The sequence below is a fragment of the Amyelois transitella genome, chromosome 27 (assembly GCF_032362555.1).
Source record: "Amyelois transitella isolate CPQ chromosome 27, ilAmyTran1.1, whole genome shotgun sequence".
NCBI lineage: Eukaryota > Metazoa > Arthropoda > Insecta > Lepidoptera > Pyralidae > Amyelois > Amyelois transitella.
Window position 1 is genome coordinate 4,903,234 of NC_083530.1, and position 16,816 is coordinate 4,920,049.

The 16,816-nt window shown below is 35.5% G+C and overlaps 1 protein-coding gene across 1 annotated transcript in view; it reads left to right on the forward strand.

The window, feature by feature from the left end:
* LOC106130443 (homeobox protein OTX1) overlaps positions 1-12,686 on the forward strand; it is a 47,512-nt gene extending 34,826 nt beyond the window's left edge. The window contains exons 3-5 of the mRNA XM_013329289.2: positions 3,205-3,359; positions 7,158-7,916; positions 8,389-12,686. Of these exons, the coding sequence (XP_013184743.1) occupies positions 3,205-3,359; positions 7,158-7,916; positions 8,389-8,676 (1,202 nt within the window). The 3' untranslated portion in view covers positions 8,677-12,686. The remainder of the gene's footprint in view (positions 1-3,204; positions 3,360-7,157; positions 7,917-8,388) is intronic.
* Positions 12,687-16,816: the final 4,130 nt, after the last annotated feature.

A 16,816-nucleotide genomic window follows, 5' to 3' on the forward strand; every position in this document is an offset into this window, starting at 1 on the left:
GAAATCCACAAAAAATATATCCTTATTAAAATTACATAAAGCAAATTTAACCCTGTATTTCATTTGGGCGCGGGGCTGAATGTCTACTTTCAAAGAGTACCATTATCGATTATTTAGAGTACCATAAAGATATGGGCACGTGGCCAACAGGGACATGGCGAGAGAAAAGGCGAGAGAAAAATTACGCAAAAACTCTTGACTCAACTTGTAAGTACTTAAATATCACTAGATAATCTATATGACAAACACAAACTTACTTGGTTAAATACGAACAACTGTAAACTATGATAATAAAATTACTAAACAAAGCACGCGAGTGTTAAAGAGTATTTAACTTACTTTTAAAAAACAAAGATTCAGGTACTATCATCAAATAGTACTTTAGTTCGTAATGTTTACGACGAAATCAACCATCGTCACGTTTCTAAAATTAACAAATTGGATACAAACAAGCGAACTGAAGCATGACCGATAGGAAAGCCATTATCGGGCCAATCTAAACCACCTTTCAAAATTATCGATATACTGCAACGAGATCTCTACACGAATATACCATTAGTAGTCATAGACAAGCGCGAGCATAAACAAGAATTATGCAGTAGCCCTATCAGAAATCAGAAGCAGATAAAATCGAACGCCCAAGCCCGCGCTGAAAAAAGAAAAGGCCCGCCATGTCATGAGGATTAACTCGAGCCCCATTGTCAGCGACGACAATTGAAATCTATCCATCCCTGTCTACCACAAGTCTGTCAGCGGCAAAGAGAAAGAGATAGATGTCGGTCTATTTATTTTCACTTTTGTATGGATAGGCAATGTGACAGTTTTCGTATGAAACATTTGTTTGAAATAGTATTTTGAATGGGGTCGATCTCTGTCCGGGCTAGTTTCAAATGGATATTGTATTATTTTACTTTTTAATCCGTAAGCGAGAGTGAAGTTGGAAAATAAAAAACAATTCGCGTTTTGATGTGGATCACAAATTGAATGTTTCATATTTCCTCTTTTGTGTGAAATGAAAAATAATAATCCGTTAAGTTTTTTTGATGACATAATACCCAGTTGCCTTAGTTAGCCGCGTCTTCGTTTACATATACGATGATTATTGCCTTTTTCTGGTTAGTTATTAATCTTCGGAATATTATATATATAATAGACGTTTGCATACATGCCGATAAGTGTTTATTGTGATGATCCAAAAGCTTCACTCCTGTCAATTATAAAAATTGACGTCATTTTTTCTGAAATGAAAATATCATTCAACAGTGTAATTAAGTCAAAAAAAACAGTAGCACCTACACTATCCAAAAAATAAACCGTTTACCGAATACAAAAACTTAAGTCGCAATAAAACTTATAACCTTCATCTAGTTGGAAACACTACAACATCGTCAATGTAACTAAACAAACACGACTTAACAAAGTAAACCTTAGAATAACCGTGTCATCCAGAGACAAAAACATTCCAAAACTGAAAATAAAAAGTCTATCCTCACTTGTCAAACAAAAGAACTAAACTTTTCCGAACCATAGACACGCAGTCTGGCATAGACAATTCATTGGACAATCTAATAGAAAAGTGTCATTTATCAAGGAATTTCTGCTTTACACCGTTCTTAATAGAGTCGTAAGGTATAATTCTGTTTGAGTAATGATCTGTAGTTAATGATTTTTAATTTCTATAGGGATTACAAGCCCAGTAAGTGTGACCCGCTTTCGTGGAATGTCTGTCCGTTTGTCTGTAAGTCGTGTTAGAACATGAATTATTAGGTTATGAATTCTTTAGATGACATTGTAGAAAGTTCTTTATATTTAGAGGAAAGTAGAATGTAGTAGGATGTCATTAATGATATTGAATGAACACGAGTGGGATGCCTTCTTACGTGTAATTATAAAGGAAAAGGTGTCAGACATTTTAATCAATTCTCAGGGGAACTTTCATTAAAATTTGAACAAGTACCCGTATAGATTTAAATACTAGGCAAAGTAAGACGTATTTTTTTTAATATGCAGGTATAAAGTATAACAAGGAGTATCGCACAGGTCTTAAAAAGATATTATTTAATTTCGAACAAACTCGAATCCAAACTAATCCGTACTTTAAATCGCATCACTGTTTAAGGTACAACTTGGAACATGCGACTACGAGAGAAAGAGAGGCGATCATATCATCTATACACACATCACGGCTTTATCCTTTACGGGGTAGACAAGATCAATAGTCGATGTGAAGGCCAAATTTAGTTAAATTTCAGATTTAACTAAATTTGGCCTCTAGTTTTTTAACTTCTCCTTTGTTTAAGTTTTACTATTTAGGCAACCAAAAAGCAGCTGCTACATACACACTGTTTTTGACCAGCATGAAAGAAATAAACTTTTTTTTAACATTTACAACGAAGTTTTTGATCTTGAATACCTTACAATAATTTATTTTATACTCGTACATACCTTTACTAACATTAATGACACAGTTTACGCAAAACCAACGAAGGATATAAATTAATAACTTTAAGATATAACGTGTTGAAATACTAATAATAATCGTAAATAACTCAATAATTTAATTAGTTGTCCGTCTGTTCGTAACACAGAAGCGTCGATTCATTTACATAACTCGATTAGAATACAAATGAAACCATTTTGATAATATTGGAATTCCGTTGCGACGAAACTTTGAACCGGTCTCAGTAAAGGTTATTAGTTATTTCTATGGCAACGATAAATTCCATTAAAACACACGGATGTATCACGTATTTAGTCCTTACGGGGTAAATAGAGCCAGCAGCTAAAAGATTTAAAAAAAAACTGGATGACCTATTAGTAAAATTACTATATTAGTCCCAAGATTCAAAGATCATGTTTAGCTGGTTGACCTAATCGTAAAATTACGATCCCAATCCGATTTGAAAATGATGACGGATTACTAGCCCTATAGATTACTAGTTCTCATAAAATTCCAACATTAGGACTTACGTAGTCATTAAGTCTTTTCAAAATTGCTGACTCTGTCTCAACTGTATAGTGATTTTATGAGTACGTATTGACGTCATTATGATTTATATACTATTTTAAAAGTAATCTGAAATCGACGACAGGACGCCCTAGGGCACTATTAAATTTATCTAAAAGGTCTATGATATCAAATTCTACGGTTCAGTTTTCTTTTTCTTTTTATAAACCAGCTGATTTATAATCTTTGTTCCACAGGCGTGAACCCTAGAAAGCAGAGGCGGGAGAGGACAACCTTCACCCGGGCACAGCTGGATGTCCTGGAAACCCTGTTCGGGAAGACCAGATATCCTGACATCTTCATGAGAGAAGAGGTCGCTTTGAAGATCAATTTGCCGGAGTCAAGAGTTCAGGTAAGATCTTTTGATTTGAATTGATCTTAATTATTGAAGTAGCGTCATTTAGCCAATAGCATTTATACTAATATTATAAAGCTGAAGAGTTTGTTTGTTTGAACGCGTTAATTTCAGGAACTACTGGTTCGAATTGAAAAATTTTGTGTTGCATAGACCAATTATCGAGGAAGGCTTTAGGCTATATAACATCACGCTTCATTTATTAGGAGCGACTAATAATGGAAAATTGGAAAAAAAAAATGGGGTAAATAATTCATCCTTAAGGATGAATTATTTACCCCATTTTTTTACCCCACTTTAATGATGGCAAAAATAACTATACCACGTGGACGAAGTCGCGGGCACAGCTAGTAATATATACCTGCATGCCTTTAAAATCATTGAATCTATTTAAACAAATTCAGGATCGTGGTAACATGCGCACCCTGGGCTCCTCTCCAAAGAGGTCAGGAAATATGACTATCATCTTAAATGTTTGGATGCTAAAAAGAAAATATCCGTATTAGGAATTTCACTTTTCAAATAAACAATAGAATTCGTATTACAAATTCAAAATTCGAATGTAATTCGATTGGGCGAGTTAATGCTCAACTCGTGTCGGTATAAATTGGTCGTTTAAACGAATTAGAAGTCAGTCAACCATCAGCCGCCGCCGATGATGGAGCATTAAGCTGCGCCTTGCCTATATTTACTCATTTTGGGTGGTTTTCCATTACTGGGGATTATTTTTTCGACGTGTCTTGAGTTAGTTTTAACTCATTAATCTCGGCTTAGGCTACTGGTTGATATCGCTAATGGGTTTTAAGTTATTAATTCAAATTAAATGGTGCTTTCGTCTTATTCAGATGTCTTTATGATAACTCTAAAGTGCGGATAGTAAATTGTATTACAATATAGGTATCAATTTATAAACCACAGCTCAATAAAAATTCCCGATTTTTCCATAGGAATTTCCCGAAAAAAAGTACTCTATGTTACTCCTGAAAGTCTATTCTCTCTCTCTGCCAAATTTTGTCATCATCGGTTTAGTTTGTTTTTAAGTTTATAGGTTAAAAACAAAAAAATAATAAGTAGTTTTACTTTGTTAATTTGTAGTAAAATATAATCATAATCTTTTTACGGTAACCAGAAAGAAAACTTCATGTACATACACATATCTAATCACATCTCAAAATCCATATTTTATTCAGAAAAAAATCGTTCGCGGGCACGTTTTCACGTCATTTTACATTTCAATAAATTAAATTAAAGGTCAGCGCCTTTTCAAAAACCAAAACATTGAACCGGACAACCGAAACATTGTTCAAAATCGACACAAAACCACTTTAAAGAACAGAACGCAACGCTCTTCAAAATGGACACCTTCCCCAAAGTTATATCTCTTGCAGGGTAGACAGAGCTAACTTGACGACAGAAAGAAAACGAAAACTCACGTTCAAAAAGTTACTCAAAACGGGTATACATTATGTAGATACAACATTTTTGGTAACAGTAACTTTCTTCAAACCAAAAAAAAATCAATCGCTCTCTTCAATTATACATTACTAACAGTTTTGCCACCTCCATACGTTTCCCACGTCATGTTTCCCATATCAATCACGCGTAATCTTTCCACGGCTCATCATACGCTGGTCTCGATGACAGATCTGTTAATTGACGAGAAACTATCTATGGCGATCTCGTTAAAATCGCAACGGCCAGTTTAAAAAGAGCTCTCGTGTTTTTTGTTTTGAAAATTACGAAGTGATAGAAATGTATGATATTTTTAGATAGTATTTGTTTGTTTGTTTGTAATATCTTTATATTTGTTTGGCTATTTATTGCTAGCGTCTATGGCATTAGTCACATTTTTATTAGTTCTTGTGTGATCATCATACTTCCTGTCTTACATACATATAATCACGTGTCCATCCCTTTCGGGGTCGACAGACTCGAAAACACAGAAAGGCCACGTTTCGCTGATGGCGTTAAGATTTAAGTAGAGACAGGTTGCTTGCGCCCTTGAACTAAAAAGAAAATACCAATTATTGGTCTTTCTATTCAACTTCCTACTAATATTATAAATGCAAAAGTTATTAAGGATGTATGTTTTGTATGAGTGTGTTTCCGTTACTCTTTCACGCAAAATATACTGGACGGAATATGATCAGTTATATCACGGGTTACATATAACCTAGAATAACATATCCGTCTACACCGTAATTTCTTTATGTGTGTTACTATTTAAAGAGTCATTGATAGGTTTATAACTGTGGTATTCAAGGAATCCTACTTACCCAATCCCAAAAATTTGGACAAAGGAGTATACCAGGCTCCTCTCCAGAAAGGTGAGGACGTAACCAGGCATAGGCTAGAAAGAAGAAGTGATATTCAAACCAGCTGTCTATAACTTTCGACTGTTATACGTAAACCTACTACGTAGTTCTACATTCATTCATGTTTTTTTAATGTAGACAATGTGCATTCGCCCATGATTTAGATTTAAGAGATCTATATTTGTATATTGACTTCTGATGAAAATGCTGCAGTGTAGTTTGTTCCGCCGTTTTTTTCTACACATGCGCTTTTTCTACAATTTTGAAAATAAATCTATTCTATTCTATTCTAAACCTTTTGCCACCAACGCTCTCTGTAATTTTCCACGGCCAATCCACTCGCAAAAAATCAAGACAACTAATGACTATAACAAAATAAATGCGTGCTTCCACAAGCCAGGGCCGGATTAACCGCCCCTACTATTTGCGACCATGAATGAATGAATGAACGAACGAGTGAATGGGAACGACAGATGCGCTGATCGATGTTGTATTTCTATTTGCGCTCGAATATGCGTAAAGAGGTGAAATGTAACACACATGTTGTAATTTGTGGCGAGATATTATGAGGGGCTGTTATTATATAGCCGCATTGGTTGATTGCCTTTTCGGTAATAATATCTTGGCGCTTTTGTTTATTTATACGAAATTACAAGTATTATTATGCGACCTATTACGTGGCGAAAATTTAAGTATGGTTCTTTTAAGAAATTTAAGTGTAGCATGTCTAGAAGCTGTCATTGTGCCGTGTGGTTCCCGCCATCGATAGAAAAAAGTATAGGACCACTCTATCTCTTTACCATAGATGTAGTAAAAGGCGGCTAATGGATAGGAGTATTAACTTATGCGATTCTTCTTCTAGTTGATGGACTAGCACAAGCTTTTGTGATTCGAAATGACTAATGATCCGTCGAAGGTATGCACTAGAAAATTATTCCCGGAAATTCTTTAGTTCACAGGACCCTGGCACAAATTAATTCTAGATTAATTCAACCCAATATTTTCCGATCAGAAGTTTACCAATAGGTAATCCTTCAAAACTAATATTTAATTTGAAATATCTACTAGCACAAAAACCGTCATGTTCGCGCCAATAAATCAGAGATAAGCCGCAAAACAAATACATGCGAGAATGCGCGAAGTAATTGATCCTCACACATTGTGTTAGCGGAGGGCAAGCGCTCGACTCGGCGTAATTACTCATAATTTACAGAAGTGACGACAAGTGGTAGGGGAATTTTAGGTTGTTAACCCTAAGGAATAAATTGTAACTGATTTTCTAAGATTCGTTTACATGACGAAGGTATAAATCCTAACAATAATTTAAGAACAACAACAGTTTGTAATAACTACTGCTTGTCTGTTGTCAGACGCTCAACTAAGTTAATACGTCTGCGCAATAATTTTTTTTCCTCTAACTTGATGTTATCTAGTAGGTAAATGCATTCTATAACTAACATAAATCTTTCTCTTCCAACAGGTGTGGTTCAAAAATCGTCGAGCCAAATGCAGACAACAGTTGCAACAACAAAACAATTCTCAAATGCCAGCCAAGACTTCAAGTGGCTCAAAATCCTCATCTCTATCCTCTAGTAATAATCTAAAAGGTTCCAACAACACATCGTCTTCTTCATCAAAAATAAGCACTTCCAAATCTCTCACGAGTTCTGCGTCTAGTATCGCTAACTCATCAAGTATAACCACATCATCTCCAAACCTTCCTATAACGCCTACAACATCAGTCAGCCCGCCAATCAACGTCATTTGTAAAAAAGAATCAGCCCCTAATTACGACTCTTCAATAAACAAGAACAGTTTAGTCTCCCACCATTACTCCAACGACGCTATAAGACTCAAGGAATCGAGTCCTTCAGACGTGAACGCTCACGGCTACGGAGTGACTCCGAAACAAGAATTGTATAACAGTCCAAAAAGGTTGGACTATTCGAGTAAATTAGATTATTCTGACAAGGCTTTCGGAAGCAGTCTTGTGAAAGACCAGTACAGTTCTCGTCTGCAGGGGAACCTGACGCCTTTGGGGTCTAATTCTTCGATAATGACGACTCCTTCCCCTCCCATTACGCCACAGAGTCTCAACGGCCCGGGGAATGTGTATCATCCGGATAACTACAACAGCTTCCATTGGCCAGGCAGCTCGGACTACATTCGGAGCTACTCCAGCTCTCACCATCATCAAGGATACGCGCAGAGCGCTTACAATTCGTACTACCCAAGTCAGGTGCGTTCTTCATTTGGTAGTGTTGTAATTTAGTTTATAGTATAGAACAGCGGAAAGATTAGACGGTCTTCAGATCGAATCAAAAAGAGTGAAAAATGAAGCCTTTTTAGGTGTATTAAAAAAACATGGCCAATTGATTAGTAAGCAATGTTCATACTCTTGAACTTCGATATAGTCTTGGATTATATAGAAGACCGTTTTCTAACAGTAAGATGAACGCGATTAAAAAAGGTTAAGTCATATAGTTTTCGAAACAGACCTAATATATATACGGATGATAAAACGATCCATCTCGTGGATTACGTAGAAAATAACGTGCATTATAAATTCCCCAAAAAAATGGGAAACATAACAACGTATTTGAACTTATTTTGCCTATTCACACATTTGCCTATAATTCTGATAGGCATTCTTCTCTTCTTAATTGAGTAGAAAACATGTGCCCATATACTAACAGCATATCTCCTTCCAGATGGAATACTTCAACGGCTCGGCAGTGAACCAGTCGCACGGCGGCCACCACGGCCACAACCTGACGACGAACGGCAACCAGCTTTACAACCAGGTGTCGTTCAGCAACGCCTCCCCGCCCGCGGCCTGGACCTCCCACCACAACATCCTGTCTTCCGGCGCCGAGTCGCCAGAAACTCAACAGAATTCCTCCCACCTCAGTATGCTCCAAGCCTCGCAAATAACTAATTTCCCCAACGCGGGGAACAGCTACTTCGCGCCTGAAAAGTACGGCATTAACATGGTTTAGTGATTGGTAACTTCTAGTCTTGTGTTGTATAAATGTGTATAGTTCCCGATTCATGATCATTTTGATTTGGTTTTGACTATTGAAATTAAAATAAGCATATTTTTTCTTGATTTTAATTTTGATAGACCACTTCTGCTCGTAATTTTACATTTTGATGTACTAAAGTTGTTCATGTTGTTGATGCGTAAGTGCTAACATATCAGAGAGTGTTTAATTGATCAAAGTGACATCTATTGGACAATTTTGTCGAATTAATTGTAGATCGGACTTAGTGCGTAAGTTTTTTTTTTTTTATTTGAAATAATTTTATCATTTTGATTTTATTTTATCTACGGCCACATAAAAAGTTTTGGCAAGACTTAATCTTATACTGGGGCAAAACGATAAAGTATAATGTGATATTTAGCAGTTATTGATACATTTTTATTTGACAGTAAATCTTCTTCTTCTATATCTATCTATACTTATAATAAATCTGTAGAGAGGTCAATTCTGTACATGGAATATATTTTCAAAATAACTATCAGGGGGTGATTAGTGATCGATACTGATGCCAAAAATGCAATCAGTAAAATTTTTGTCTGTCTGTCTGTCTGTCTGTATGTTCTTTATAGAAACAAAAACTACTTGACGGATTTTAACGAAACTTGGTACAGTTATTCTTCATACTCCTGAGCAGGTTATAGTATAACTATATATTAATATTGTGAAGTTGACGTTGTTGAAGAAAATGCTGCAGTGCAGTTTGTTACCGCTTCTTCTGCACTGACGCCTTGGAAGCGGCAGTAAACTTAGTTTTTAAGTAATTTATTTGACGTCAACCAAGTTGTTTAACCATACGACAATTATTAAGCGATATAATAATGAATAAAAAATTTTGAATTTTTGAATTTTGAGTATACTTTTCATTACGCTACAATCACTAAGAGCAGAGCAGTGAAAGGAAATGTTGGGAAAACGGGAGAAGTTACTTGATTTTTTAAGCTTCCGTCGCGTATGCAGCCTTAATGGTTAAAGATACAGCGAAACCATGTATAACGGAAATATTCTACATAAAATTATTAAAAAAATATCTCAATACAGCATAAGTCTATCTTTTATGGTTGACTCACAATAACACGTGTAATTTCCCGCGCTACGTGAGGATCCGCAGGGACCTGAAGTGGGAGAACCTAGATATTCGAGAGGGCAGACAGACGGACAGACAGACAGACAGACAAAAATTCTAAAAAAAATTGTTTTGGCTTCTATTGACCCTAAAAAGACCCCTTATATTTTCTTTTTCTTAAATATCTTCAATGTACAGACAAAGTTCAGTTACAGTTTTATTATATGTTTGGATAACGTCTAGCTGCAACTATTAGAAGCGAAGAAATAATGGAAAATGTGAAAAAAATCGGGGAAGGAGCATCCTTGAGGGCTTCAATGATGCCCAAAATAACTATTCCACGCGGACGAAGTCGCAGGCACAGCTAGTTAACAATATATCTAAAGTAACAATACTCAACTTCGTATAACATTAGGACTTGCTAAGAATTTTACACTTTTAAAAAAGACTAAAATTGAAATACTTGAAAAAAGATTACCAAAATTGCCCAATAGATAGCGTCATACTGATGTTCAGTCTAAAATAGGAACGTCATGGAACCATGATTACCAGGCAATTCAGTTCTGAAATATAATATCTGGCTAATGAAAGTTGTCCACACAAAATTATGACAGTTCCATAAAACTTAAATGTACTTTTTTTATTCAAACAAAACTATCTAACCTTACCTGTAATTCGATTGTAATTTAATAAAGTTTTTGAATGTTTACGGCTTTCATTACCCAAATTTTATAACGAGTAATTGTGTAACAAATTTTAGTATTTTCTCTACAAACTGACTTTATTTTCTTTTTTATTTTTGGTTTCTGAACCATAACACGCATGGCAATTTATCGAATTGTGTCATAAGGCCTATGTTATGAATCGAAAGTTATATTATGTAAGTAAATTAAGTGTGTTAATAGAGATATGTTTTTCATATACATTTACCCAGATTCCTATGTAAAAACTCCTGAGCCATATCATGTGTATATTTTATGCTAGATTTAGTTAGTGACGGCGACTGCCAATTAAATATAGTTATATTGTAAATATTAAGTGTTTAAGATTTTTATTTATAAATGAGGGTTTGTACATAATGTGTGCTCCGCCTCCTAATTATTTCTCTTTATATTTCATTTAACATGTCGACCCAACTAACCTCTTGTTACATAGACTATGTGACGTGCATTTTAACAAATCCAATGACATAGTTTTAAACTATAGTCTAGATAAGGCTTACTTTAGGTACTTAATTAAATGTTAAAAAAAAGAAAAAAGAAAATTAAATAACAGATGTTATAATGATAAATTTTTGCTATTAATCGTAATTTATTTTTTGATTACATACTTTTTAAAGTTGTTTAGTTGTTAACCTTTATTATGACTAGAGCTGTAACAAACTGTATGTATTCGGTACTGAGTAACGGGTGTGCGCTCTGGTACCGAGTAACGAAACGTTACTCTCGAATGTATTTCGTTAATCGCACGATTTCGTTCCTCGCATTTATTGTATAATGGGTTCATTTCACGCAGGTAAGTGGATGCTTGACAAGCACCAACATACGAATCGATTCGTTTCGTTGGGTTATACTGAGGTATCAAAAGTAACGAGTAACGTAACGATACGATAGTAACAAGTACTCATTTTTATAGTAACGAATACATACCTCTAATTATGACCTAAACAAATGGTCTGTAGTTGATTTAAAAAAAAAAAGAAAGCGTGTTACTCACATACATAAATCCTTTGTAACAAGGTCAAAGTTAGGCGAAGACGGAAATAATTTGCTCAACAAACCTCAAGCTACCTACAGATTGGAATTGGGTCTTAAATAGAGGCAGATTTCTAGAAATATACCATTAAAGATTTGAAAATAGGATGCAATGTATCAATTCGTGTTCCGTTATTCGCGAATCTAAAACGGCTTTATTTTTCATTATCTGAGATTTTAAACATCAAGATAGGAGAGAGAAAACTTGCCTTTTCAATATTCATAAAAATACCAAGACCATGTGGTTGGGAGGCATAGGCATTAAATCTTAAAGCCGGTAAATATGTGCTGATGATGTGACAGTAACATAAAGCTGTCGAGTAGTATGATGACCTCGTGGCTGCATTATTCATAATATACATAATCACGTCTATATCCCTTGCGTGGTAGACAGAGCCAACAGTTTTATTAATAAATCACAAAAAGGTATTAAAATCAGTTAGGTCCTGCCTATCTTTAACTTTTCTTTATCATCACAGAAACTCAAAAATCTGTTAATTTTGTTATTATCAAGAAAGTCATAAGTAATTAGGAGGCCGATTGTAAATGTGATTAATCATAAGTAATTTTTAAGATTGAAGTCTATGATGAAATTTTGTTATTACTCGAAATGTTTCAAAGAGCGCCAAGTCAGATGATTCTACACACACAGATGTCAAAGTGTTCAATTTTAATAGTCTTCAAAGAAATGGATTACGTATAACGCAATCTTAAATGTATACAAAAATGAACATTGCAGTCTGAAGTAAAATATTTATTTTTTATTTATGGGAAGTAGGAATCTGGCTTCTAAATGGTTATTTTTTAAACCAATGAGCAAAGGCATTTTCTTACTCTTGCATCTGATTGGTCACAAAAAACTGGTGTAACGTTAATTTTAAATTCAAATCGATGTTCTAAGATTATATTGACATTAAACTGGACTAAAGGTCATGTAATTTGATATTTTTACAAAAAGAATGCAAATATGTGTATAAAATGTATGTATGAAACCCGTAAAGAGATTATTAGTTAAATATTTTTTTTTGTTTTATCAAGCTTAAGTATTTAAATGTAATTTATTATATTAAATTCTAAGCTTGGACATAGCTAAGTTAGAATAAAACATAGTACTTTATGTATGACATTAATAAAAGAGTTAAAGAGTCTGTGTATTTTTTTTTTTCAATTAATGCCTTCACGAAAATTCAACTTATATGATTATTAAATTGCAATTATATGCTCCAAAAAGTCTTATGGATTTTATTTGTACCCTCAAACTGCCCAAAGATAGAATAAAAGATAATAACTAATAACCTTAATATCCACACATAAAATACTTACATATAACCACGTCTATATCACTTACGGGGTAGATAGAGCCAACAGTCTTGAAAATACTGATATGCCTTGTTCAGCTGTTTGGCTTAATGATACAATTGGGATTTACATATTAAGTGACAGGTTGCTAGCCCGTCGCCTAAAAGAAGAATCCTATATTTATAAGCCTATCCCTTAGTCGCCTTTAACAACATTTATCTGAAAGAGAGAGAGTAATCCTATTCTTTAAATAGTGCCGGGAACCACACGGCACTGTTTTATTGATATAGTACGAGTATCGTCAAGTCTCGACGAGGCTGACTCAATCTTGTGTTTTTTCTCCTGTATTCACATGTATATTTATTTATATAGGAGATGTAAATATATGTATAAGTATTTCCTATAGTAGAAAAGAATAGAAAAGGGTATGTTAAGATGGTTCGGTCATGTGGAGAGGATGAATGAAAGCAGGTTGACTAAGCAGATATACCTACCTACAAGGAGAGTGTGGAGGGAAAGGTCGGAATGGGAAGACCTAGACGAACGTATCTTGATCAAATTAAGGACGTCCTGGTAAAGGGTCAGGTGAAAAGTACCCGAAACCGCCGAGCTTGCATGAAGAGAGTCATGAATGTGGATGAAGCGAAGGAAGTATGCAGAGATCGTGGCAAGTGGAAAGAGGTAGTCTCTGCCTACCCCTCCGGGAAAGAGGCGTGATTTTATGTATGTATGTATGTATTTCCTATAGTGTCACGGCGTCACGACACGCAGCGTGACGCTGTTGAGGGTCATCCCAGTCGGGCTTCAGTCGACGAACTATCGGATTACTGCGCAATGAACGTGTTGAAATAACTACTTACTTATTTGTTTTTACTTAATAAGTAAGTTGAATCTCGATTCTTTGATCATAACTAATAGTATAAAATAGCGGCGTTTCAGCCTTTTCAAGACTGTTGGCTCTGTTTACCCCGCAAGGGATAAAGACGTGACTTTATGTAGGTATGTATGTAGATAATATTAAAAATGTGAAGCCGTCGCAAAAGTTTGGACAAGTTTCTTCATGAATCGTTTGGTTACGTACCTATTATAAATACATAGTACATATACCTAATCACATCTATTTCCCTTGCAGTGTAGACAGAGCCAACAGTCTCGAAAATACGTATGATAGGCCACGTTCAGCTGTAGAATTGAGATTCATATACCTAGGTAAAGTGACAGGTTGCTAGCCCGTCGCCTTTTACGACACCCATGGGAAAGAGATGAAGGGGTCCTATTCTTTTTTCGATTAGTGCCAGGAACCACACGGCACGTATTATCAATAGTACCTACCTATTATTAAAATTTCGATAGTATAGAGACGGTGACTCATAATATTAAGTACACTTTCATCGAAATGGATTCGGTAGGTATGTTTTGATGTAAATAACACTACAGAATTATGTCTAAACTAGAGGCCGCCCGCGACTTCGTCCGCATGGAAACCCTATCAATCCCGCGGAAACTCCGGGATAAAATGTAGCCTACCTATATGTTATTCTAGGTCTTCAGCTACCTACATACCAAATTTCATCGTAATCGGTTCATTAGTTTTTACGTGAAAGAGTAACAAACATCCATACTGACATCCCAACATACTCACAAACTTTCGCATTTATAATATTAGTATGATAGAAAAGGTTTCATAGTACTTGACTGAGTAGGTAGTAGGTAAATTATCTTCGTATGTAAATAAACATGTGAGCGCGTTAAAATCTTTTCTTCTTAGAAATTGCAAAAATAAAATTCAATTACTTTCGGTAGGTACTCTTTCATTGAAATCATTTTGGCTTAATAATGTTTTTATTTCCTTGCAAATGAATTAATACATTTACAACAAAGTACCAACTCATAAACCGACCTCTTATAAAACTTGAAATTTGTCTCCAACAAACTGCGTTCTTTTAAAATTAGCTGTTTAGACGCCGGAGTAAATTGTGCCTCCGCTGTATACGGCCATAACTATACCTTACCCAGCGCAAACTTTACTTGTACTGTAGATATTCCCCGGAAAATGTATTTTTATTTTAATGTGCCAACCCTACTTGGATAACCTACGAAATGTCACTAATATAAACACAACCTTATTCAACCGAAGTAAAATTCAAATTCGCACTTCGAACGGAACGTCATAGAACGTTTGAATAAAGAACGCTCGGGTCCGAGCGTACGCAGTAATGTTTGCAGCTGTATATAGCAAAGTATCGCTTTCTCGCTCCTTCTACAGTGGGACCCGTATAGTGCCGTCTCATCTGGGTGCGGAGTTAAGCCGCTTATCTTCGGCCCGCACGCCGCGCCCCCCCGCCCTGCCGGCTGCTGCGCGTAAAAGGTTTATTCTGAAACCAAATTACAAAATGATATACTCTCGTCTTGATTTCCATTGAAAATTATGAGACTTGACCAGCTTGAGATGATCTGCGTATTGCCTATGCAAGAACTCTGTCAATCCAGGGTCTTGGTGAAAAGGCGCAACCAGGGTTTCTACCTAGAGCGGTGAAGATGAAACCGGGATTTACTCAAGGGGGTAGAAGAAGAACTCAGTCACATTAAAATTAACATACGTAAAGTTGGTAATGTGTGATCGTCGTTCAAGTGTCTTTATTTATTTACAATCTATTTTACCCTCAACTGCGCCCACGTGATTTTAGCGCCATCTACAAAATGCGGCGTATGAGTTACTTCGACGATAGGTTTGGGAAACCGATTCCGTTATGATTTCATTGGTAAGTTCATTTTGATTTAATAATTGCTAACATTCTAGGTTTGACCTCGGAATTAGGACCTGCCAAACTAGCAGTTTTTTTCACCTTAGTATCCACATACAAATAAATAAGGATTTATAGGTTCTTATTAAAGTTTAATTAACCTTTGTAATGTAAATTCCGTGTAACTTTATATAACTACATATTTGTTTTTTTTTAATTACCAAAAAACTTACAAATATTTTTCATAACATACTTTTTTTCATTTTTGTACATTCATTCACATGGAAGAATTTCTAATTCCTTATTACAAAATTAAGTAAACAAAATGCAATTTTCATGAAGATTAATGAGATCAGACGGATATTTCGTGTTCCAGAAAACTGAGGTCGCAGACGGAAGAATAACATTCGTATACCGATGTTAATATTCTCTGTGGCGCAGCAGTACGCTTGTCTGTGACACCGGAGGTCCCGGATCCCGACAAGGGCATGATGAAAAAATGACATTTTCTCATTGGCTTGGGTCTTGGATGTTTATCTATATAAGTATTAATCATAAAATTGATATAGTATCGTTGAGTTACTATTTCGTTACACAAGTCTCGAACTTACTTCGAGGCTAATTCAATCAGTGTAATTTGTTCGTATATTAAAATTATTTAAGGAAACCAAAAAAAAATAATGAAATTGAGGGTAGACAGCAGAATCGCCCTGCAGCGATATATTACAAGAGCAGTCTACAGCCACGCCAGGCCACTCTCACTCGACGTCTCCTGGTATATGTATATACTTACAGGTATACTGCAAGTATATACTGTGTATACTGAACTGAGAGGCCTATCTTGTTTGTGGTAAAAATGTAGCTGGGATATCAATCATTTGCTCTATGACCAGCGTTGCAATTAATAGCGAATTTATTGCCGACTAGCTGTTGCTCGCGATTTCGTTCGCCGTGAAAGCTCACTGACAATTTCAGTATTTAAAAGCTGACTTCTTTTTGCGTTGAATACGCCATTTATCGAGGAGGGCTTAAGGCTATAAAACATCACGCTGCAACTTTAAAGAGCAAAGAAATAATGGAAAATGTGAAAAACAACGGGGAAAATTATTCATCCTTTGAGGGCTTCAATGATGCCCAAAATAACTATTCCACGCGGGCGAAGTCGCGGGCACAGCTAGTAAGTTAATAAAGTCGTAAGAACCAGCGGGAGTTTAGTACCATGTGGCCACTCTGCA